Source organism: Paramisgurnus dabryanus, chromosome 16 (genome assembly GCF_030506205.2).
Source record: "Paramisgurnus dabryanus chromosome 16, PD_genome_1.1, whole genome shotgun sequence".
Classification (NCBI taxonomy): Eukaryota; Metazoa; Chordata; class Actinopteri; order Cypriniformes; family Cobitidae; genus Paramisgurnus; species Paramisgurnus dabryanus.
The window spans coordinates 20,455,297-20,481,376 of record NC_133352.1 but is presented as its reverse complement, the minus strand read 5'-3'; the positions used below and the strand labels follow the sequence as shown (position 1 = coordinate 20,481,376).

Below are 26,080 nucleotides of genomic sequence, written 5' to 3'. Positions count from 1 at the left end.
CAAAACGATTATCAAAACATACACGGAGTGTAAAATTAATAAATAATTTTTTGCTTTAGTTTTTTATAAATTGGGTAATTTTATTATCGCGGTATTACAGATTACCATAAAAACTCATCAGGAACACATTTTTATGCAAATGTTTTCTTTTAATTGACAAGATAACTCGTCAATGGCGGGAAAAGAATGGGTTAAATGTTGCAGATATTAATGAACTTACAATCCTTGTTTCCTTAAAGAACATTTCTTCATTTTTCAAAATCACTATTTTCTATATTTTCTTTCTTTCTTTCTTTTTTCTTTCTTATTCTTTACACCATTTCCTATGGCTATATTCAAGAATCTGTTAATTCATACATATATTGATCCACACAAGTTAATACATACACATGTTGGGGGAGGGGCAATTTGGTATCTCCAATAGGCTTTATGCCCAGCTGCACTACTTCCTGAACTTCAGCCAGCTCCTTGTTTTCCTGTCTGCCAAACTGATTAATCCAGGTTTGCCTGACCTCAGTAGTCACAAAAACAATAATCAGACACACCTGGTTTAATCGGTTTGTCCAATAATGGCAGACAGGAAACATGGAGCTGGCTGAAGTTCAGGAATTAGTGCAGCTGGGCATAAAGCCTATTCACTTAACTTGGCCTGTGGAAGAAAACTGGAGTACCCAGAGTAAACCCACTTTGAACAGGGAGAACATGCAAACTCCACCCTGACCTAGTTGGGGCTTGAACTGGAGACCTTCTTGCTGTGAAACCGGTGTTTTTTAATCCACTTTTACATGCAATGTCTAAGATTTGTAAACTTTGTTTTAAAAAGAGTATTGGAATATCAGATCTAATACATAAATTAATAGGGGTGTGACGAGATCTCGTGCTCGTGTGACGAGATTAAATGTGTCTCGCGAGATTTCTTGTGGAGGTGAAATGCTGGCCGTTTCTCAAATAAAAGACTGCATCCTTCGAAGGTTGCATTTTTAAACTGCATTAACTTCATACAGACTGTCTTATTAAAGACTATTAACAATTTAGTAATTAAAGTTTACTAATTATTTAGTTAATCGCAAATTGTTGTAATATGCTCATGACTTGCAAATGTAATGCTCAGTTAATGATCTGAAATAAACCTTGATGACGTATGCAGCCTGCATATGCGACCTCCGGAGGATGCAGCTTTCTGTTTGAACCTTTTACAGTGCATGCATTATATTTGTCTTTTACTCTGTTTGCTTTTTTGTTTGGGTTTCCAATAATGTTCGTTTGTGAACTCTTGTGAAGTCTGAGACGTGTTGTGTTTGTCTGTTGATCAGTGTCAGATCAGAAGGCTACTGCTCACTTGGGTCTATTTTTATTACCCGAAAATATCAAATTACTTCATTATCAGTTAGCAAAATAATTGTTAGGGACAGTCCTTGATTAGTAAAACCTTTAAAAATAACATGATTTTAGTTTCTTATTCATTTATTTAATCATTGAGGATTTCTTAAAAAGTGTAAAAATATTGTCTTGTCTCGTCCTCGTGAACCCAATCTTGTTTCTCGTCTCGTGGATTAAGTGTCTCGTCACACCCCTAATAGTTAATAATATTAGATCAGATCAAATTAAATAAGATATAAGGGTAATTAATCTGAACAATTGACAAATGAATTATTACTATATCTAATCATAAAGTTACAATCACACTGACAGTTCATAAATACTTTTATATTTATGAGCAACACATAGGAAAATATTGTAACTTATGAAACGCCCCCATTCTCACCCCAGATTTTAAACTTTCATTCTCAATAGTTTCCTCCCGGTACTAATAACTACAATTTCAACAAAATATTTACATTGTTTCCAGTTTTTCCAGTTTGCTCTAGCTATTTGTAGCTTTTTGCTTATTCCTCAACAACAGAATGAGCATCATCTCTGCAGATTTTTGCAGGCTTTGTGCTCTCATGAGTGAGTCACATTAAAAGCCTCTGAGTGTAATTGCTTCTGCCCTTTAAACCCAGAATAGACATGAATTCTGGATAAGGCCCTTGCTGATATTTATAGAGACTCACAATAGTTGGACGGTCTGGGACCTACACTCAAGTTGAGTCAAAAGTTGATATTGCTCTTGACATTGCTCACTTGCCTCATGATTGTGCGCCTGTGTTGTTGACATTGTTTATTAATCTGTGGTGGATTAATAAAGAATAGTTCATTTAAAATTCTGTCCTCATGTCTTTCAAAACCACTATAACTTTTTGCCCATTTTGGAGCTGTACAGCCCCAGTTCCCATTCACTTTTATTGAATGGCTATATAGGGAAATTTCATTTACTCTGTGATATTCCATTAAAAAAGAATTCAAGTTTGGACTTAAATGATGAAATTAATTTTCCTGTTAAATGCTTTATTCTGATTGGTTGAGAAATGTTCCATGGGTGTTGATTATTTTTTCTGTAAACCACACACCTAACCTGTCAAATGTCTTAAAACAACCACCAGAGCAATTTCCGTGGTAACCGTGGTATAAGCGTAATAATTGACTCCGGTCCTTTGAATTATTTGAAAATAATGCACACCCAAGGTGTATGGGCACTACCACCTTGGATGTGCATTATTTTCGAATAATTCAATGCCGCGTCGTCAGTTTTTCCTTGCGTAATACTGACATCATTTATTTATATAAAATATATAAGCAAAGATATGACATAGCCTAACTACTAAAAATATTTAAATTAAAATATTTACATAGATTCTCACAATGATATCACTATTACATTATTCCCAGATATTCAAGAATGCTACGAGGTAACCCTGCAAATGAATGCAGTACCAAATGGAGTTAAAGAGAGCTGCCTTGTGGACACATGGGAGGTAAGAGCCCCAGAGAAAAGGGTGGGTTTGTTTTTACTACATACCATATAAATTCCCATAATCTTGTTTAAAAAGGTTGACTATAAAAAACAGAAAGCCAGAGTCTATAGAAGGTTACAGAGAAATGCTGGGCTGAAATAAAATATGTGTGAGTAAGAGGAAACAGGAAAAGAATGAAAGCGTGAGTGTGAAACTGTTACAGACAGTACATAGCATTAGTCATTTCCAGAATGGACCGCAGTGACAACGTCAAATGCTCATCAGTAGGCTGCGTGATGATGTCATCAAGACCTTTCGTTACGAGTGTCTGCAGTCATGTGACCATGCCAAGTATTTATAGGCATACTACAGAAAATAGCCTTAACTTCTGTCTTGGTTCTCTTAAAAGCACTGCAGTAAGGGAGGTTCACTTTGTGGTCTCTCTGAGGATTCATACAAACATGCAGTTTAGTTTGTCCAAATGAGTCCCTTGTTGTTTTAGTAAAGCATCGCCCAGTCACTGCTGTTTTAATATGGGGTTTCAACTTATACAACTTGTTCTCCCTAAATTCAGAGTCTACGATACTGTAGGGACCACACATATAAGCAAATTGATTTTAAATGTATTATAACAGTCATTAAAAAGATTATTACATCGTATAATTTTGTAAAAAATTATTTCCATATTGTTTTTTTTCCAGACATTCAAAGGCATGTGTGTAAACTATTTTAATTTAGTGTAATGAGGTTGTACAAATTTTGCGATGTGCACCCAATCCCCCCCCCACATTAAAGCATAACTAAACCCCTCACTGTAAAAAGATTCCGTAGAAATTACAGTATTACTGGCAGCTGGTTGCCAGTAACTTACTGTAGATTTAAATTTATGTTAATTACCTGCAACAGTTTGTTCAAAGTTAAATGAAAATTAAACGTTAGCAAGTCTTTATCTTTACAGAATAAAACTAAAATAACAGCCTCAAGCAAAGCATTCTGGAAAACAAAATCTGAAGGAAAAACCCAGAAAAAGGTTAATGTGGATTTTTGGTTCCCAGAATGCTTTGCATGAAGCTGTTATTTTATAGTTTTATTCTGTATAGATAAAGACTTGTTAATGTTTAATGTTCATTTAACTTTGAACAAACTGTTGTGAGTAAATAACATAAATTTAAATTTACAGTAAGTACCTGGCATCCAGCTGCCAGTAATATTGTAATTTCTACGGAATCTTTTTACAGTGCTGGTCAGAGCCTGACTACACCATAGACTGTAAAAAAAAGATGGACGACGCCCATTCGCTCACTTCTATTGGAGAAAAGTGAAGCCACTCGTGTCCCGATACGGCGCTGACATCTTGGGTCTTAAGTCTGGCAGTAGCGATTTCGGGACCCCTCCTGCGCAGTAATGAGCAGAAAGTAAAGCCACGAAATCAAGGCCCCTCTCTCGCAGAATGCGCATATCACAGGTGTCAATCATGACGTGACACCACCGTTTTATAGCATTAAATAACTAACTAAAAACAAACTTATTTTAAAAACAAACACTTGAATTTACATCAGCAGGATTAAAACTACAGTAAATGACAGAAACCAGCTTCGGAAAAAAGATAATTGAAGTGTAATTAAATTGTTTAGTTGGTCTCAAGTTCCATTGAATAACATGGGGGAGGCGGGGTTTATGACCTATACTGGGACCAGTTTCATGGGGGGCAATCGGGACATTTTGGCTTCACTTTTCAGGGTTTCTGCGGCAAGCTTGGACTCCACCCACTGGCAATATTTGAAAAATGCAAGAAAACTGGCCACACCCCAAAGATAGAGATAGAGGTGGAGAACTAAGCTCGTACCAAGGGTATGGGGAGCTTGAACCTGTATACGTAGGGTCGTACCACTTACGCCACGCGGTACCGCAACATCTAATAGGAAAATTTAACTGCAGTAGCCACCATTCAACCTGAAGAGGGCAGCACTCAGACGTTTTTTCACCATATATTGTAGCATTGAAACACTTTATACCCGCATGTCCAAAAAGTTACTTAAATCAATAAACAGCACTAATAAAGCCCCATTCTTACAGATCAGTATCTAAAAAAAGTTGGTTTAGAGTTAAGTTACTCTTTAAAATGAAACAATGTAGTGCTGTTGGTTAATCACCTTATTTCTTAGAGGTTTAATTAGACAGACGTTATGATAAATTAATGTATTTTATAAAATGTCATAAACCTGGGACCCTCCTGGCACCATCTTGCACCCCCCCAGGGTCCGCCCCCCAGTTTGAGAACCACTGCATTAAATGACATTTTTTTTCAATAATTATTTATTAAAAAACTACAATAGTGATATTTATTTAGAGCAGTGGTGTCCAACATGGTGCCCGCACCAAGTCTGTGAGTTGCCCGCAAAGCACATTCTATTAATAGCCTCAATTTTAATATTTATTTATTACATATTTTTTATATTAGCTTCTTTTATGTATGTTAACATTTTAAACAATGATAAAACATATCAACAAGTAAAATTAAATAAAATCAACAAAAAAGATTTGGGTAGACTATATCAAAAAAGTAGTGAGCCCTTACTCACAAAAAGGTTGGAGACCCCTGCTTTAGAGTCTATAGGAATTAAACATATTAAGGGCTGTTCACACTTTAACGATAACTACAACATTAACTATAATGATTATAAAATTATTTTCCACATCACCAGACGATAACAATAACTTTGTTATTTCGCACATGCGATCACTTACCATTAATGGCATTAACTAATAGTTCATATATTTTTTGCAATAAAAACTTTTGCTATTGTTTACATGTCACTGAATATGTAAATATGCTGTTCTTGTTGCACTTACAGTACAGTGGCTATAACCAGCAGATGTCCTCAACATGCTGCGTTTTGCGTAACTCTAACAAGTGAATCTAGTAGTTTGTGTAATCTACTTTTAATCTATTTTATCTTTTGGCTTGGTCAATGTAGTAGAATAAAAAGAAGGAAGTTGTCAATTTCACTGCAACAGCACTGGATATCTGAGATCATTTTATGTTATGGACCTCAGTAATGAGCACCTATCATTTCAAATGAAGTATTGGTCTCTGCGGAAAAAAAGGGTACGTTTCCCAATTTCATGGCATTTTCAAACTGGGATTTGGCGTTTTAACCATCCAATCAAAAAAGTATGGAAGCCCTAAAAAGCCATACATCAGAGTCTTAAAGTCTTAAAACACCCCAAAATTGGGAAACGCCCCCTTTTTTGTTCCGCAGAGACCTGTACTTGGAGAAACCTCCTTCTGGAAAAAAATGCGTTTGGGAATCGGCCACTCGATTTGAGCCAATCAGACAAAGAGGTGGAAAAACACCTATTTCAGTTTGAAAACGCCCCAAAATTGGGAAACACCTCCTTTTGTTCTGAAAAGACCTTCCTTTCTTGTAAATACACGTGCACTTTAAGTTTAAATAGATTTGATTGGCTGTCAATGGTTTCTCGTTCATCATTTAGAAAAAAAATGCTCAGAAAGTGATCCCAATGATATCGATCCTTGTATCTTTATCGTCATAGTTGTGGTTTGAACTACACTATTTTCTATAAATAAATAAAAAAAGTGATTTTTAAGACATCGTTATAATGTGAACGGCCCTTAATTCATTTGTGAACTGCATTTCTGCTGCAGTAAAATGAATGCGGTGTTCAACTGAAATGCATCGGGACAGCTTTAATCCATGATGAGTGGATATTTGGACAACCTCACAGCGAGCATTACCCTCCTCATTTCAAAGCTGACAGTTTCCAGAAGAATCGTGTTGTTGTGACACACGTACCACAGAAATACTGCAGGGGTCACTGTGTGATGCGTGTTGAAGGCTGTTCGCAGGCCTCATCGTGAACGTGTGCCCAGGCACAGCCCTGTTCTCTGGTAAACCAGTAGCTATGATTTGAGCGAGTGTCCAGAACAGTTCTTATTAGCATTCATAGCATGCATTCACCTGAGAGACGTTAAATGAAATGAGTCTGCAAATTCTCTGATTTGGTGCAGAGGATAAAAGACAGCGGTCCCTGGAATCACTTACAGCATAATGATCATGAAGCCTTTGTGTAAAACAGCAAAGGGCAGTGGGTCTTCCTCTAATGTTTTATTTTTGTTTTGTTTTGTTACAGCTGCTGTTGTATTACATAAATTGCTGGGAATTTAACAGCTGGGATAATGAATAGTTCATTGTATCAAGCTGTACACACTGAATGATCTGGTGAAAGTACGGATGTTTATTGTAAGCATGTCAGCTGTAGTGATTCAACGGTGTTGGACCCAGCAGCGTCTCTATATCTGTAGTACAGCGTGTTCATCGTTGGGTTTTGTGACTGCAGCTATCCTGCATGTCCTGCAAGCTGCACCATCCACATCGTGTAGAGCTGAAGATAACACGAAGGCAAATCTGAGGCGTGGTGACCATTTTTCATTTCAGTTCATAGTGGGGAAAAGGCAGAAGCAATGGTAAATTCACAATGTTTTGATAGCAGTACTGTATGTGTCGGCAAAGGAAATGTTTTATGATTTTAGTTATGGCCATGCTTTAAATTTCAGAAAAGTGGGTGTGGCCTGGCCTAATAGTGAAAACCTGTATGACTGACCTGCATGTGTTTATATGTACACACAGTGCTTTGAAATGGTCATTATAGAGCTGGCATTGAGCAAAGAACATTTTAGGATTGAGATTGTTATAGTTTAGTGTACAGTGAGAGAGGTTTTTGTTTTATGTGGTAGTATGGCTTTTTTTCAAGACTGGCCTAGGTGTGGAATAAGTGATGATAAACATGTTGGATTACCTGAACAGGTATTGGCTCTGGTTATGCATTGTTTACTTATTGAAAGTTTATAGTTAGATGACAGTGTGTAATTTCACTGCATCATTGTGTGTTCAGTACAGTATGTTTTTTGTGCTGCTTTTTTTCTTTTTTTTTATATAATGCAGATGTCTGTCCATCCAAACCAGCTTGCAGATGGTTCTGTTTGGCTCTACATGCTGCTGTCTGTTAGCACATTAAAGACCCCTTAGTGCCCATGCTGGATTATTTCAATCCCAGGAGCTGTTGTTCAGATATTCAGTGATAATTGTTTCTTTGTGGTGGTACACATAGAATTGTTTTAAAAACATGCATTGTAAGGGCCAGATCTATGCTTGTCAATGTATTTTAGTTTTTTTTCTGTGAAAATGAAACGGTTCCTTTGTTTCCAAGAATTTGATGTCTGATGGTTTTTCAAAGAAACTGTGATTTTTGTGCTGTGCTTGCTATGTGTTTACATTTGATCTATGTCACCCACTAAACCAGTATGATTTCTGTTTTGTGTTGCAGAATCTAAATGAGGAGGGTGTGTCACGTGTGCGAGTGACCAGCAGGAGGAGCTCTCAGAAGGTGGAGAGGGTGTCTGGACTCGTAAGCCGCTCCCATGTGGAGACACCAAAGGTTTGTTGGTCACTGCTTTATATTTATACACACATATATACACACACAGACAATGATATATAAATATATATACACTGCAAATTTAAATATAATACATATAAATATAAATAAATAATTTTTTTTATACTATTTTGTATTTATACTTGAAGTGGATATTGTTTATATATCTGTCTATAATAGACAGGTATCCACACTGTATTCATTCATCCAGCCCTTTTCTAACAATAGTTCAATTATAAATGGATACAAATGTCTAAATATGTGAGAAAAAGCAGCACAATTATGACAAAATGTTTTTTTATATGTGACCCAGTCTGTAATAATCATACTACAGTTTCAAAATTAAATTCTGAGATAATGAGCATTAAAGTCTGAATTAAGCCATTATTATGATTTCAATCTTTGACATGACCTTATTCAATCAATATTAAAGATATGAACAAAAATAAATTTGACACACGATTTTTGATAAGACAGGCACATTTATTTTGTTGGCAGCCAGCAATCATTCGTGTGTAGCCTATTTACATCATACATCATTTAAACTACATAATAAGTGCTAAGGGGTTAGTTGTAACACAGCGTTACAATTAACCTCGCTGGGTCAAAATATTTTCAAGCCCACCAAAAAAGTTGCTAAGAGCTGCAGACATTTCAAAATGATGCTATGTTTTAGTCAAAAGACACTGATTAATATGACATAGCATTGGATTTGGTATCTTACATACCAAAAAACATATAATGAAAAAATTTACTTACATGGCACCAAAACACTCGTTCATCATTAACTCTCAGTAAAAACTTTAGACATTTCCAATCATTTTTGGGAGATCGTCTTTTGACAGCGGGAATAAAATATTGGAAAAACAAAATGCTCAAACTTGTGCAACAATGTAACCAGTTCGTGTTACAACTAACCCTGCGTTAGTTTTTGCCCTGCGCACCCCTGTATATCTATATACACACATTGTGTGTGTGTGTGTGTGTGTGTGTGTGTGTGTGTGTGTGTGTGTGTGTGTATTAGACTTAACACAATATCATAACATAAGACAACATAAAAACATTCCTTGAAAATATAGCCTTGATATCTGTAAATGTAACTGTGTAGGACCATGTCAAAGATTGAAATTATTGTGAAATCAGACTTTGCTTCTTTGAGTCTTATAAATAGATTACGAGACTTTAGCCTGGATTTCAAAGACAGAGTCTAGTATTTCATCCAATATAACACATATGATTTAATGAACACATTTCTCTCTGTGCACTTAGGATATTTTGAGTGTAAGCCGTATTGTTCTCTGAGGTTCTCAGGTGTTTGATCTTATGAATTAACATGACACATGAATACAGATGCTCATGGTAAATACATCAGAATGGTTGCAATACCGTGTAATCGTCTATCCATACAGACAGATTGTGGCTGAGCTGCAGTGCAGCTTATATACAGTATGCTGTAATCACACAGTCTTTCTGAAATATGCTCTGTATGAAGTCGCAACAATCAGGTCCCACTATATCATGGCAGCGCTCATTTCCAATCAGAGCACCCCCAGCGGCATGTGACGGCACAGTGCCTGCGGGCTCTGCTGCTTCAGATGAGCGGAGATCTAGCATGAGAGGTGGGGATGGTAGTGTGGGTGTGGTCTCGGGTCGTGGCTGAAGAGCGTGGGACCGTCGTGTTGAGAAGAAAGAGCTTCCATTGTCTACATCAAAGCACAGAGACTCTGCAAGGCGCTAGTACACTGTTGACAGCCGGGCTAGGTGATGCTGGCCTGAACATGGTGTCTTTTCTTCCGCACATTATAAGGGAGGATGAGGGCTGCGTGGTGGGGAGGGATGAAGAGAGAGCCGCAGAGAGTGGGGGAGGATGGGGGAGCGTGCCGAGGGCCGGTGCAGTGCAACGCAGTTAGAGATGGAACGGACACCTAGAGCTCAGCCTTCCGCATGTTGCCATGGAAACCAAATTCCTCCCCCTTCCTGCATCCCTACAGACTGGCTGCCTCTCTCGCTCGCGCTCTTTCTGTCGCTGTTTTGCTGTCTCTGTTGCATCTTTCCGACTCTCTTATATGCGTTCAGCCACACAAACAGGCAGAAATGCATGCTGCATCTAACCGAGTGTTTATTTTTGATGCTCGAAAATGGATAAATGCAAGATGATGCATAATTAAGAATGCATATGAATGTGTATTTGACAACACAAAGGCATCCTCTCTCTCTTTCTCATTTTTGCATTCAGAACCATCTTTCCGATCATGTTTTTTTTTTTATTCCCGTTTGTTCATCAGCAAATATTTGAGTTATTCTAACCCTCTTCCCCACCCCCAGTTATTTTCAGTCTGGTCATATCCTGCTCATGATTTACAATTCTGTTTTACTGCATTTATTGGGTAAAAGACACAAAATGCAGATAAATACAGAATCACTTCTCTTTTAAATGCTTCATCTGTACACACAGAGCTATTTTTTTTTTTTTTTAAAGAATTGCAATTCGCAAGTGCATCCGGTGACTGAATTCACACCTAAAAAATTAGGCAGTCATGACCAAATTCACATTTAGTTAATTTAGTGTGTACAAAACCAGACTGAATCGCTAGCATGTAATGCTATTGAAAGCATTGAAGACTTAGGAGTAAATCATATGCTCCACACACTGAGATACATGCTGGTTTAAAGCAGTTTGGACCAGTCTGGAACAACATAGAAAATTATGCTGGTCTTGTCATGGGTGCGCAAACAGCATAAATTGTTGGCATGCATGTGTTCCTGTTTGCAACCGAAGATCAAACAGTTGCTATAGTTATCGCAATGCCATTGTGATTTTAAGAGCGAGTCCTATTTTGTGTTCACACAGAAAATGACAGTTTTGGGGGTTCGCTACTAAATCCAAATGCTTCTGTCACTCCAAAGCCTTGCATGCGGCCCTTATCTTACCCACTTGTCTCTTTAATAGCTCTCAGCCCTCTTAACCTTCAGTCATTTTACAAGCATCTCATATTTCCTTCTTTTCTCTATCTCTTTCTACTTCTCTCCTCTGCATCTCTCTCTTTTTCCTTTACCCCCTTATCATTACGCTGTCAGTCGGATGTGCAGTGTTTGGTACAGCAGCTGTTTTCTGTCACCAGGCCTATAAATAGGAGTCACAGCCTTCACGAGCACTTTAGTTTATTGTCTCTGTGAGTGTGGAAGAGCAATGACTCGATGAGTTACAAGTGTTTAGGTGATAACCAAAAATGCTCTTTTGACCTCGCAATGCTTCTTTGAAAGACTGGTGCCCATGCATTACGGCTTAGTACATTCTGGTTGCGTTTATCGTCACATGTGTCATGCAAATGAAGTCTGTGATGATTGTTATAACTATGAAATAATGATATTATTTCTATTCTGCCTATTCAGAGTGATTACTTTCTTTTAAAGGTTGCTCTGCAATTGTTTCACACATCAATTCTCTGCAGTTCATTCAAAGGAAACGTTCAAGAATGTATCTGGCCCTTTAAGAACGCTTGTGTCTCGTCCTGCCTTATTTGGCCATGCATCCTGTCAGGTGACAAGAAAGCAGTCACATGGGCTGATATGAGAATGCATAGAAATTTCAGAAATAAGATTCAAGCTTCTATGTGAGAGCGTTTGTGGAGAGGGGGGTGTTATGTAATGTGGGAATGCAGACACTGACAATAAGCAATTCGAGCTGTCAGATATAAGGCATGCTGTGTGTCATAAGGTAGAATCTACAATCCCTTTGTTAAGCCATCGTGGTAAAAAAATGGTTCTCATTTATACAATGAATCAACAATGGTTCAATTTCTCAAGAGTGGGTCAGATGTTGGTTTTCATTTTTTTTTAAGAAATCTAATCATTTAGGCATAGGTGATATACTTTTTACTGGAATACAGCCAGAATACTATTTTAACAACATTTTATTGTTTAAAGATTAGTCCAAGTTATCAAGACTAGAAAAAAACAGATAGAAAGTACATTTGATAGTAAAACTGAACTCACTTTTTCCATTTTTAGCAATCCATCTGTACTACTTTTCTTCATTCAGCCTGGGAGGATGCATCTGTTTCATAGTCTGTGTGTATGTAGTCATTTGCAAAAATAGAGATGAATGCACTTCTTTAATATTTCAGCCATAATAAAACTTTAAATTAATTTAATTGAATAATCTACATTTGAATCTAGAATTTAATCTACATTGCATTTCTGAATTTAGTTTGTAGAGTAACAGCAGGAGCATTTTTGGATTACATTTAAGACTTAAAGGTTAGAGACTTTGTATGCATTAAATCAGTGGTTCCCAAACTTTTTCAGCGTGCGGCCTCCCTTGTAAACGATGCATTCCTTTTTGGCCGCCCAAAGATAATTTGTGACAAAAATTGTTCTAAAACTCTAAAATTATACAAAAAAGAAGTGCTTTTGGTTAGTAGCCTTATTTGTTTTAGGTTTAATTACACAGAATTCATGATAAATTAATGTATTTCATAAAATTTCATAAAACTTGGGGCCCCCTTAGCACCATCTCGCGGCCCCCAGTTTGAAAACCACTGCATTAAACTATGGACTGGTATCAAAGTGGGTGATGATCATTGTGATGCAAGAGATTGGCTCTTGATCATTCTGTGGTGTTTGTGTGTACAAACACTGTATTGTAGCTAATATTAATAGACCGAGTCAATGAGCTGTGACATTTTTTTCATTTGATATATTGCGTAGAGGTATTAGAAATGTCCATGCATTCAAACTCTGGAAGCTACAGACATAAGCATATGATATAATGCAAGTGTGCAATGCATGCCCTTAAGTGCACTTTACCTCTGTATTTTCCGCTCCATCCCTGACATTTATAATTCAATCACAGATCATGAAACTGTAGATCAATCTATAAAGACACACTGCAAAGTAAGATAGAAATGTGGAGCAGAGGGTAACAACATGTGTCCAGTCATGTGTGCTATAATGAATATGTTTGCAATGCCTGTTTCAACATCTAGACATCATGTAATGTTTTTTGATTGGCCTTTATTCTGGAAGTCATAAAGTTTGCCAGGATAGAAAATTAAGTGAGTCATCACTGCATATTAAATGTGGCTGAACCTGGTGTTTGTGCCTCATGGTGGGGTTGCAGCAGAAAAGTTTACAGTGCATATACTGTAAGAACGGACTCAAACACTGCAAACAACACACTCCTGCAATCAGTTATTAATGGTCATGCTGAAGCACATTTTAAACAGTATAACAGTTCCTGTAGCTCAACTGGTAGGGCATTGTGTTAACAGCGCAAAAGTTGTTCATTTGATTCCCAGAGGGAACATATATACATGCTAATGAAATCGCTTTGGATTAAAGCATCTGCCAAATGCATAAGTGTAAATGTAAAATGTAACAGTTCTTAAGCTCAGAAGTCCAACATCTGTTTTAATCCAGCTACGGCATTATGACATTTTGGTTTATGCAACCTAATCACATCCCAATTATTAGAGGATCAAAGATGACAGAATATTTTGCTGTTTAATTTATTTGAATATTTATATAATATTAATAATTATTTTAAAATGCTGACAAAGTATTGTCTTTAGGTATGCAGTGTCCCTCCATCATGCATAAACACACAAATAAATCTCTATATCACATACTAGAGACACTATTGTCAATCACTCCCAGGATTTTTCAGTCCAAATTTCTCTCTCATTTATGGCTGAATATATATAAAGCTTTATTGTATATACATGTATTGGTAATATATAAATACTAATTAGGATGCTAATACCAAAAAACACAACTTCTTTGCTTAACGTTAGGCTTAAAACCTCTGCCTTAAAAATGTTACTGTCCCCAATTTTGGAAAGAGGCAGAAAATTCAACTTTAAATTCTCACACCCATTAAAGCCACTGTATTGCAATGAATAAGTACATTGTGCATGTAATTAACCCTTTACCCAATTTAGAGGCACTACGAGTGTATAATCCAAGTGTAATTTTGATCCTCTTGATCCCCAATGTTTCTCAATCAGGCTTTACAAGTTTCAGATGTACTGTAATAACTTTTTATTGCCTAATTATATTATACATAATGATTTAAAGGGCACCTATTTCATAAAAAAAACGTAAAAAAATATTTTGTGTATTTGGTATAATACAATGTGCTCTTCCTGAAACGCACAGATTTTAAAAAATCACCATGTCCCTGATTGGCCAGCTAATCTGTTCATTGTTATTGGCCTGAATACCTCTGACATCAGCTGGAAATGTAACGCTTCTTACCATGTTTGAAAAATTCAGTCACAGTGCAAAGCTTACCCCGGATTTCCACTGACTGCGGAACGGCTGCGGATCCGTTGCGGAACGGCGGCGGAGTCAATTGGTTTCCATTCAAGTCAATGTGTGTATTTCCACTGACTGCGCTCCGAATCCGTCACAGCTCCGGCCATCCGCAGCCCTCCGGCACAAATACGCAGAGCTTCTATTTTTGACGGATGCCGGACAGCTCCGCAGGGCGGAGCCATGACTTTATCGCGTGATCATACCTGAATTCACGAGAACTCGTGTTTTTTTATTAAATCTTTGCAATACAAACATTACAAACACACACAAATAAAGTCATTAATACAGAAACAACAAATAATAGAGAGGAACAGAGCCAGGGGAGTTTCAAATAAATACATTAAAGATAAAGCATATATAAATGTTTTAGCAGCCTTCTTATTTTTTGAATTTTGGATGGATTTGATGTACTGCTCTGTCTATGCGAGATCTTGTGTTGTGATCTGGGCTGGTTTGTAAAAACGTCATAACTCAACGGCATAATGGGCAGAGACAGAACTAGGTATCGCGCGATCATCACGTGAATTTGCGAGACCTCGTCACTTCAGCACGCAGCCGCTCTGCAACAAAAACGGAACTGCTGGGTATTGGCGGACGGCAGAGTGCAGAGACGTAACGCAGCGGAGCTGATCTGCAGCTGCTCCGCAGTCGGTGGAAATCCGGGGTAACAGGAGTTAACTTACAGGCTGTGAGTCCGAAGCGGGAGGAATTATGATAATGTCAGTCTTGTCTACATCACCAATCCCAGGAAGTAAACTGTTGCCTACAATCCGTATGTTAATTATAGTCCAAGAAAAGAGATTGGACTGATTGGAGATGATAACTATCGTTAAAATGTACTAATACACACCTACACACCAAAGGAAATGTAAAATTGTGAATCTGACAATAGGTGCCCCTTTAAAAATGAAATATTGTAAATAGTTTTTTCCTATGATGGAAACTAACCTGCTCTCTGTGACTCCATTTGGGCTATGTTTGCTGGCTGATTTGTGGGTGCGCTGGCCCTTTAAGAGCAAACTCTGAAGCAGTCAATCCTGTGTTGGTGCTGCTGCTGATGGCTGTGCTGCGAGTTGATTGGCTGTGGCTGTCAGGGCTGAGGTGCTGGAGGGATGCTGCTATGCATCTCTTTCTCCTCCTCCATGTCTCTCTCTCTCTCTCTCTCTCTCTCTCTCTCTCTCTCTCTCTATCGCTTGCTTGCATCCCTTAGTATAATCCACATCTAGGGCAAGCAGGCTGAGAGTCAATTCAGTGCTCAGCTCCTCTCTGCAGGCTGGGAAAAGAGTGAGAGAAAGAAGGAAAGAAAACGCTTCCCAAAAGCAGGAGGAATTGCGGAAGGAAGAAATCTGGCAAGCAGAGAAATACAAAGGAAGATCTGATCACGGATATTATTTATATATATATATATATAGAATTGTTTATATATATATATTTGTACACACGCATATCAATATTTATATATATATATATACATATATACCTGTACATAACTGTATTTGTGCTTGTCTGTTTATATTGATATTTTTATATGTATTTGTGTGTGTGTAAATATATATATATATATAAGCAAATGAATATATATGAATTTATATAAATATCACTGTGAACCTAAAGAAGCAAGAACAGAACTCTACCATCGGGGCTGGTCTCTGATTCTGAGATCATACACTATTTTCAGCATTATTTTTCCAAGTCTTTTGCATTGAACGAAGGAAGACTACGGACCTTTTTCTATTTGATCCTTTCCCTGTTGCTACCTCCTCATCTGTTTTTCTGGATTTGGAGGAACAAAGAGGAGAATAACGGTTCGTGAAGGGGCGAGAGATCGGCGACGTTCCTGTGATTTGTGCGTTTTGCACCGCCGTAGCTCTTCTGCGTGCTGCGTTTGATCTGAGCAGGCGGCAGCAGTGAGAGAGAGCGATAGAGCCAGAGAGCACCGCATCGTGTGAGCTAGCCAGCATGCACAAACATCACCACTGCTGCAAGTGTCCAGAATGCTATGAAGTGACCCGCATGGCTGCCCTGCGCAGGATGGACGCCCCGGCTTATGGAGACTGGCAACCCGAACCCTATGGATACCCTGCCGGCTATGGGGGCGGCCAGACCTTACCGCCCCAAACCTCAGGTGGAGGAGGGGGCATGGGTGGAGGTGGCACATTAGGGAGAAGTAAAGGGAAAATGATGTCCGCCGGGGGCCCCGGAGGCCCCAACCCCAAGAGCCATTCCAAGTGCGGCCCCAAGGTGAATGGTAACAATTCAGGAGGTCAAGGGGGATGGTGGCCAGAGTGCACCTGCACCAATCGAGACTGGTATGACCAGGTAAATGCATTTTCTGTACCTGACAGACACTGGGGGCATCGAGTGTAGGCAGCAGGCGGTAGGCATTTGGTGAATGTGGTTGCTAGACTGAAACTGAGCATAATCATTGAGCTCATTCTGGTTAAAACCGTATGCAGGTTTTGATAGAAACTGATAGAAATCTTTAAAAGATACCGATCTGTTGAAGGGGTTCATCCAGTGTTGATCCTTTCATACTGCATGTGCTGTAATTTTACAAGATTTATTCAATAAGGATGCAAAGGAGTTTAATTTTCATGATCCATCAGTGCATGTTGGTTTCATCAGTCCCTACGTGTACTGTACATACCTATCTGAACCATCATTTGACAAGGCTTGACAGGGCCGCGGTAACCACGCAGTGCTTATATTCGCTTCAGAGAGAATTCGGAAACGTTGAACACTTTAATCCATACAGTAAATGACAGTTTACTGTAGATCAAAAGGATAAAAATGTACCACAGAGACTTGTGGGATGGTGATGTTTATTGTATCTGGTGTTGGTGGTGTGATAGAGCAACTAATATATTTTTCTTAAATCATTCTCATCTCTAATGGTTTACTCGTACGTCATGGACACACTGCTAAAGCAATACCAGCTACAGGCAATGCATCAAATGCAGCAGACCTACAGTATACAGTTCCTGATCACCCAAACCGTGGCGAGCCATTTCTGCTTTGTTTTAACCTCATATTGCTTCTTAAAGCACAGCATATCGGAGCAAACCAAGGAACAGAAGCTGTAATTAAGTGAGGTGTGTGTAAGTGGCAGCAGGGAAGGGGGAAGGGATGCTCTGAATGTATAAAATGGAGGAGGCAGCCTCTCATGTGAAACAGCCTGCATGCATGCTCGGTGCATTCGGTGAGCGTGCATGTCTGTGGTGTGGGGGTGTGTGAGAGTACACAGGTTTTTATTGGTATTTGTGCATGGCTGAGGCAGTGTGGCGGAGAAAAACGCAGAGACGCAGAGAAAGTAAAATGGAGGGTGAGATCTCGGTGGCAGTCGGGGTGAAATTTTACCAAGAAAGGCGTGAGCAAGGAGCTGACTAATTCTGCTCTACTGTTGCCTCGGTTCAAACTGGAAAAGCACCAGTCAAAACCGGCATGATTTTTCTCCCGCTTTTGTTTCAGTCGTGAATTATGCATGTGCTCTTGCCACCGTTTGCTGTAAATGGAATAAATGAGCACTTGATGTTTAACATATCTTGTTAATAATTTTGATATATATCATTCAGTGATATGAAATAAATGGTGCATATGTCTCCTCCCATGCACACCTCCTAGCGCATATTGATGGAGCATATGTTTAATTAATGAGAAGAAAGGTGTGTAACATAGAAATGTAGGACAATGAAGATTCTCATATGTGAGGAGACCATGTAGAAACCTTGTTATTTTCTCCTCTTGCCAGGCTGATGCCCGTAAAGATGATCAAATGGAGACTGTAGTTATCTTTAAAGTCCTTGTGCATTCGTTTCATCTGCTTTAGGGGTTAATTTGAATGCATTTTAGCTGTAAGAGTGAAAATGTCCATCATTTGGGAAAGAGAATTGGGATTTATCAGGCAGCACAGGATAGCGGCAGTGATAGAGGTAAAAATGCTTATGTGGATAACAGAGAAATCAGCCAATAAAGACAGGCGGGCTGAGGAAAGAGAGGGTTACATAAGAATAGGCAGTTGGTGGAGCTGTGAGCAGAGATGCTTTGAAAGAGAAACGAGCTTGTATTTGCCCGCTACTCATCATAGGGACAAATTGTAATGGTTTATCATTCTTGTAGGTAATATATACGCAGTGAAATCTGCATTTTTCTCTCAGCAAACGTCATATGCATGATCTGTGATGTCATCTGTACCGACAGATCTGGCTTTCTTTAACTGTTGACACACCACACTGGATTACACCATTACCCGAACCCTGTTCACATTTAACCTTAAAAAAGCATTGCCTTTCCATTCATCACTGATGTATTGATTTTAAAGTCAACATGAAACCGGTATCCGCAAGCCATTTTACGTTTGTGGTTTGACGTGCACCTGTATGTCAGTGAAAGAGGATATGAATGAGAAAAATTGCTGGGAAGGAATTGCTTTTATCCATTAGGGAATAGATAAACAGGCATTACATACCAGAATGGAGCCAGATGATTGAAGAAGAGGGGTTTAAAAGGACAACAGATTGGTAGTGTTAGCCAACAAGGGAAGTCGTTTCCAAGAAGGAGCTATTATTAAAGTGCACCTATTTCATTGCTAAAAACAACGTTATTTTGTGTATTTGGTATAATACATTGTGTTTGCGTGGTTTATGGTTAAAAAAACACATTGTTTTTCATATACCGTTCATTTTTGTAGCTCCAGATATACTGCTTTTCTCAAACACACTGATTTTGTAAAAAACCCAACAATATGAAAAGCACTGTGTTTCTGATTGGCCAGCTAATCTGTGATTGGTCTGAATACCTCTGACGTTAGCTGGAAATGTGACGCTCCTTACCATGTTTGAAAGATTTGGTGACAATGCAATGCTAACAGGAGTTAACTTACAGGTTGTAAGTTCAATCGGGAGGAATTATGATAATGTCGGTCTTGTCTACGTCAACAGGCCCAGGAAGTAAACTGTTGCCTACAATTCGTATTTTTGTTGTAGTCCAAGAAAAGAGATTTACGTTGGAGACGATAACTCTCGTCATCGTTTACCTTGGGGTCGTATCTTTAACATTTACTAATACACACTTACACACCAAAGAAAATTTAAAATCGTGAATCGGACCAAAGTTGCTCTTTAATATAAGTTTTAAAATAATTTTGAAATAATATATTTAAAATATAAATATTAAACTGAGTGCCCAATAAACGCAGATGAAAACGTAAGCCAGTGCACTTACTGCATCAAATGCATGAGAAACAAAATACATATGTCCCATATGTCATATACTGTTAAAAAATCTCCAATTAAGCCTGATATTGGTAAAATGTTATTTAATATATAATAAAACCATAATATCAACTTTACAGATTTTATAGTACACCATATAAAATTATTTGATTGATAATGTAGATGATCTTGGTCAGCTTTAGGAAGACAAGCACACTTCTTCATTAATGTAAAGGATGTGGGGCAGTTTCCCGGACAGGGTTCAGATTAATCCAGGATTAGGCCTTAGTAATATTAGGATATTTAAGTAGTTTTTACAAACAAACCTTACAAAAGACAGCACTAGTGTGCATATTGAGAAAACAGGGGCACTGATATATGTTAGGTGTTTTTAAATTAAGGCAGCTCAAACATGCATTTTAGTCTGGGACTAGCCCTGTCCTGGAATCCGCCCTGTGTGTATTTTGATGTGTAAGGATATGTATTAGTACTAGGCTTTCTGTATTTGGAGTGGATATGTAGGTGCTCAGCTATTTCTTCAAAATGTGTCGTTCCCCGGGCACCAATTCATCATTTTCTGCTCCTAAACTTTACGGAACAGTCTCATGGGTATGATTCGAGTTAAATAACAAATGGACCTTACAAATGCCTCATTTATCACAGGAAATGAAAATTTCTCACAGAATATCATTTGTTAGTTTGAGAATTTATACCTGTATCATAAAGAATTCAAGGTATCTGCAAGGGTACTATTTTTGAGGTCTGCATTTCTGTCATGAATCTGTCAAACATATCCAGAAGATTTGTTTGAGTAACCTCATTTAGCTTGCTTTATTTCAATCCACATCCAGTTTTTATTTCATGCATGTTAGGGTACTGTATGTGTGCACAGGAATACCATGCATATCATATATATTGAGAGCTGTGATGGGGTAGATTTTAAGAGAGACTCCTCAGATGTTGTCATCTCTCAGCCCCAGCTGTGGTACAGACGGCCTCCATCTTAGTGATGAAGCATCTGCATCATATTGAGAGATTTTCTGTTAACTCATCCTTGGGATGAGGATGAAACAGACTTGAAGAGGCTGAATTGTATTGTCACCATGTATTCTGGCTGCATTATAGAAATTCAAAGGAGAGAATGAATGACATTATGTCATCATATATGATGTCATTAAAGATGCCTATCAATGTAAATGGTTAATTTGCATATATATGTATCACCGCAGGTCAGGACCTTACCACTTTTTACAGAAGCTTTTCATGGGAAGGTAGAAATAAAAAACATTTTGAACCTATTTTCTTTTTTTTATAAATCGTTTAATACTAAATTGGGAATGAAATGATCTCAACAATGTCACACACTGTGCCTATATTTGCCAAGATGGTAAAATTTGCAAAACATTATTTTGCAAAATTTCAAAAGAATTAAAGGGGCCATGGCGTGAAAATGTTAGCATTGCCACTTTGTAGGTGTGAGCAAAAATAGGTCATTGAAATTTAACTTTCCTTATGATGTCATAAGGATATCTTATTAGAATAATACCGCCCCCTTAATGTACACTATCCAACCACAGCACTGCCATTTAGTGCAGAGAGAAAGAAAGAGAGAAAAAATAATTCACAGCACAATTGAGTTTGAATTGCATCAAACCACCATCATTGTGATCAGTGTTTGCACTTCATCAGCTCATTTGAATTTTAAAAGACACACCCAAAACGACACATTTTTGCTGAAACCTACAAAGTGGCAATGCTAACATTTTCACGCTATGACCCCTTTAAGCTATATCAATTATCATATATTCTATAGCTCTGTACTTTTATTGTATCTAAACAAAGTCTCTTCTTATATCTTCCACTTACATGTAGACGGAGAAGCATTTGAGACAAGCTGATGCATAAATGAAACATGATTAAAAACTCAAAAAAGTCTCATGATCTGAATGAGCAACCTCAGACCAATAGCATTTTTTTCTAAGAACTTGATTGCTGTCTTTTACACTTACCGCTTCACACCCGCATCTTTCATCACATTTATTTGTTTCAAATGACATGAAATGCTTAAATGGTTTATATTAAAGATGCCCAGTTCAACCAATTTATGAGAAATCTATTCTGATCAGACATTTATATTTATTAAAACAGATCACAATGCATTCAAGGAGAACGTGATAAGAACACTCTGCCCATTTTTTTCTGCTCAAAGCATTTTATTAATGATAGACTTTTCTGCATCAGAGATGATATTTCTTGGTGTGTCTCTGTGCTCTGTGTGATCACAGCAGTAAGGCAAATTGCTCAGTTGATTATGCATGTCATAAAGTAGGAGCAGGGACGGCATATGCGAGTGCTTATGGATGGATCTTTAGCTTGAGACAGTGTGATAGACAGCAGTGTATTCATCTTAGTGGATGTTGGGCTTCTGAGAGATTTTAACAAATTGGATTTTCTGTTGTAATGTACGTGTTTTGGGTTACAGAGAGGAAATAGGGTGGGGGTTGGGGGTATGTGGTGGATGATAAGACTTACCTCAGCCGTTCCAGACAGGGCCGGTTTATGGTGGGTCCCACGAGACCCTATTCTCTCCTCCAAGGCATGTCCTTCTGGAGAACTGGGCACACATCTAAAGACAGATCATTACATGCTTATCATATTTTTATGTTTAAGTGTATTTTATGGGTTAGCACTTATAACATTTCATCTAAAAATGATATACATGTTACTGTTTTTTACTGTATTAATATAAAGCATACTGAAATATAGGTTATATACACACACAATATCACCAAACAAAGATTATTTGTGTGTTTACTTAACAATGCATTAAATTGGTTAACTATACTTGCCACAGTTTTTCTCTCAAGTCTGGCCGCCTTCAAAAAGAAACATGGTCTTTTTTGAGGAACTGCGTTTGATTCCTCCCAACACTGCATAGGTACCCAATTAACTTTAGGTGTTGCCATAGCGACAAGAAGGCTAGAAATCCTGCTAGCGAGAGAGAGAGCTGAATTCAGTGGCATTTTACAGACATGATCGTGCATCTTCATCATGACATTTTTATTTGCTGATGCCGTGGTTACCTTGAGGTACAGAAGGATCTTCAAACGCTGTATTTTTTGTAGTATGTTCATTGCATATGTCTTGATCTAAATATCATTTGTGTGACCTATGCAGTCTGTTTTTAGAGGCATTAGCACACTGCATTCTCATTGTAGGCCACCGTGCACACACTCATCTGCAGGCTTATGCTTCATTTGGTGTTCCTGTACACTGTCAGAAGAAAAAGTACAGCTGTCACTGAGATGGTACCCTTTTAAAGGTCATAATATGTACCGTTTAGGTACAGATATGTACATTTGAGGTACTAATATGCTCAAAGATGTACTTTTCAAATGGTGTCAATCCAGTGAGAGCTTTTGTATCTTTCTTTCTGAGTGTAGTGTGTGACACTAGCAGCAGTAAGACGGTGGGTTTGATTCTCAGAGATTACACAAAGCTAATACTATAGATGTGGATGAAAGCTTTAGCCAAATTTATCTGTGAGATTCCATTGGTTGATGCAGTTGAACCTGTGCCCGTAAATACAACCACATCATACAGTATAGCTCCTTTGATTCATGCAATTTTTTTATTAGGATCCTCAAGGCTAAAAATCTGTGACACATTTGCTTACCTTAAACACACACACAGACATTAGAAATTATTTTAGTTAGGACCTATCCTAAGCCCTATTGTTTCTCAAGAGGATAAAAGTATAAAAGGTCTGATAAAGTATATTTGCATGCCACTGCGATTACATTTGTGCATTCGGATAGAGATAAACTGTATATATGAGTTTATAATTCTAAACACTTGGAAATGCGCTGTTCATGTGGTGAATTACATGATCATTTACATGACACTCTCTGGGTTTATGAAAGGTGATCAATGCAAAAGTCATTGTGCATCTTTTTAGACCCCTTATATTCACACGCTTCATGTTTATTCTGCACCATTGAAGCGGCTTTCTTTGCGTGCATTTTAAACATTGACATCTTCATAACTGAAATGATGAGAAAAATAGAAATGGTTACAATCTTTCATTTCTTTTCTACATCTAGTGGGAGATGATGTACATAAAGAGAAGAAAATCACAAAAACTTCGTTTATAGTTAAACATATATTTAAAGCCTATGGAATACGTACACTGAAAACATTATTCATTCAATTTACTTATTCATTCATTTTTTTAAGGTAAGTGGTTGCAATCAATTTATTTAAGCTTAATAAAAAATGAGTAAATTGAATGAATTAATTTTTTCAGTGTATAATTGAATACATTAAAAAATATGATTTAGCACTTGTCGCTGCTATTATAATAGACTTTTTAAAGTTTTTGTGATTTTCCTCTCTTTTTTTTACATCATCTCCCACTCACTGTAGAAGAGCAATGAAAGATTGTCCCAACATATATTTTTCTAATCTTTTCATGAAGATATGAAGATGTCAATGTTGAAAATGCATGCAAAAAAGCCGCTTCACTGGTGCAGAATAAACACGAAGCGCATGACCATAAGGTGTTTTTCAGTGAGTGGTCTAAAAAGTGCAGAATGACTTTTGTATTGATCCCATTTCATAAACTCAGAGATTTAGAGTTGGACGGCAAATAAATTACAACACAACCTTGGTATTATCAAAAAACAGGTAATTCTGCTGGGAACTTTTACGCAGAAGGTCGGAGAAAAACACTGACATCCTGGATTCGAACGGCAATGAAATCACTGAATACCCCCTGTAATAGATGAAAATACCTTACATCCCTAGCCTGGGTTTCCCCATGCTGCCTTGCGCGCAGATTTATTCACGCTGCAAGTCTAGCATGGAAACTATGGACCTTTTTTGCCCCTGAAATAGGGAACCAATCACAGAACGGGGAGGTGGCAGCAAGCGATGACGACGTCTATGCGACACACCGAAGCAGTTTTGTTTATCCAATGCGGGAGCAGACGCAAAGTTACTTTTCAATGCAGCCTTAGATAGTGTTCTAAGTAGTTTTGAACATGAAGTTTATTTTAAAAAAAGAGCAACTTTTGGCGTTAAACAATTTCATATCCAAGTTTGAAAATGGCAAGACATGACAACCACAGAGTTTTAAATGACCAACCTGCTAGGCATTGTCGTAGACGGAGTACAATTAACTTATAAATGGTAAATGGTATTTATTAATATCACATTGTCATTATGCCTGTACTGTGGTTGTCACTGTGCCACTAAATTGTTTTGCTTTTCAATATCAATAAGCAGCTACCGTTTTAGTTGCATAGCTTTCAGCTGTGTGCACACGTACCGATAAAAGCTGTTTGCGTTTGAATTGATGTCAGTCTACAAACGTCATCTGGTATAATTGAAACAATTGGCTATGAGCTACGTACAGACGCATTTGATAGACATTCGTAGCGGCCAATAAACGGCTCTGGGCATTCGTAAACCATGCCTCCAAATACGAGTTCCAGACCACGTCTTATTCTCTATGAGACTGGTCTGGTGTTAGCCAGGTTATTATTACATAAAGGCAACGATTTGGACTATGTTTGAGGCTTTACAAATTGGTTATTTACATATTTCACTGTATTTGTGAAGATTTCTTTACATTTAGCCATGAAACTATAGCCAAGCCTGTACAAATACACACAGAGGTTTTAAGCCTTATCTCTTAAAACAAAACACACTTAAGCCATAAAAAACGATGGAGGAGAGCACGAAAATCACTGCAAATGCATTATGAAATGGGAATATGGTATGTTGCAATATTTATGCAGACTTTTTAGCTTTCATACACCAAGAAAGGGCAGAAGATGCTATCCCAAAAAACCTTTCATGAGACTTTTCATTAGAACTAGTGAACTGAAAGTCTGATAAGTTTTGTTTCATCTGTGATGTAGTCTACCGTAGACTTTTTCGCACAATTTCACCTCTAATGGCTGTTTTTGCTGTATTTCTGTTTTCACCTTCATCCATCCAGAGGCATGAGACCACTCAGTACTGCAGTATTAATTCATTTCATTATGGCTTTGTGGAGGCTGTTGAAAACTCGTGTTAAAGATGTCTGTGGCTCAAGTGCACAATGTCTGTAGTTTCAGTGAGACTGTAAAATGAGGAAAAAGAAGAACATTTGTATAAAACATTACATCATTCTTCACAACCCTGCAGAGCTGGTTTGAGTAGTGGATGGATGGGTTGGATCATTTTGTAACAAGCCTAATTATTTTCAGATAT

The 26,080-nt window shown here is 37.8% G+C and overlaps 1 protein-coding gene across 5 annotated transcripts in view; it reads left to right on the top strand.

Moving 5' to 3' along the window:
• The window catches only part of dlg3 (discs, large homolog 3 (Drosophila)), a 102,786-nt gene that overhangs the window by 13,736 nt on the left and 62,970 nt on the right, over positions 1-26,080 (top strand). For 2 of the 5 annotated variants that reach the window (XM_065271925.2, XM_065271924.2), the window contains exon 1: positions 15,817-16,931. In XM_065271925.2, the coding sequence (XP_065127997.1) occupies positions 16,572-16,931 (360 nt within the window). In that variant the 5' untranslated portion in view covers positions 15,817-16,571. Of the gene's footprint in view, positions 1-2,769; positions 2,856-8,183; positions 8,295-15,813; positions 16,932-26,080 lie in introns of those variants that run through there. The other 3 variants (XM_073812195.1, XM_065271921.2, XM_073812196.1) reach the window with 3 other exon arrangements.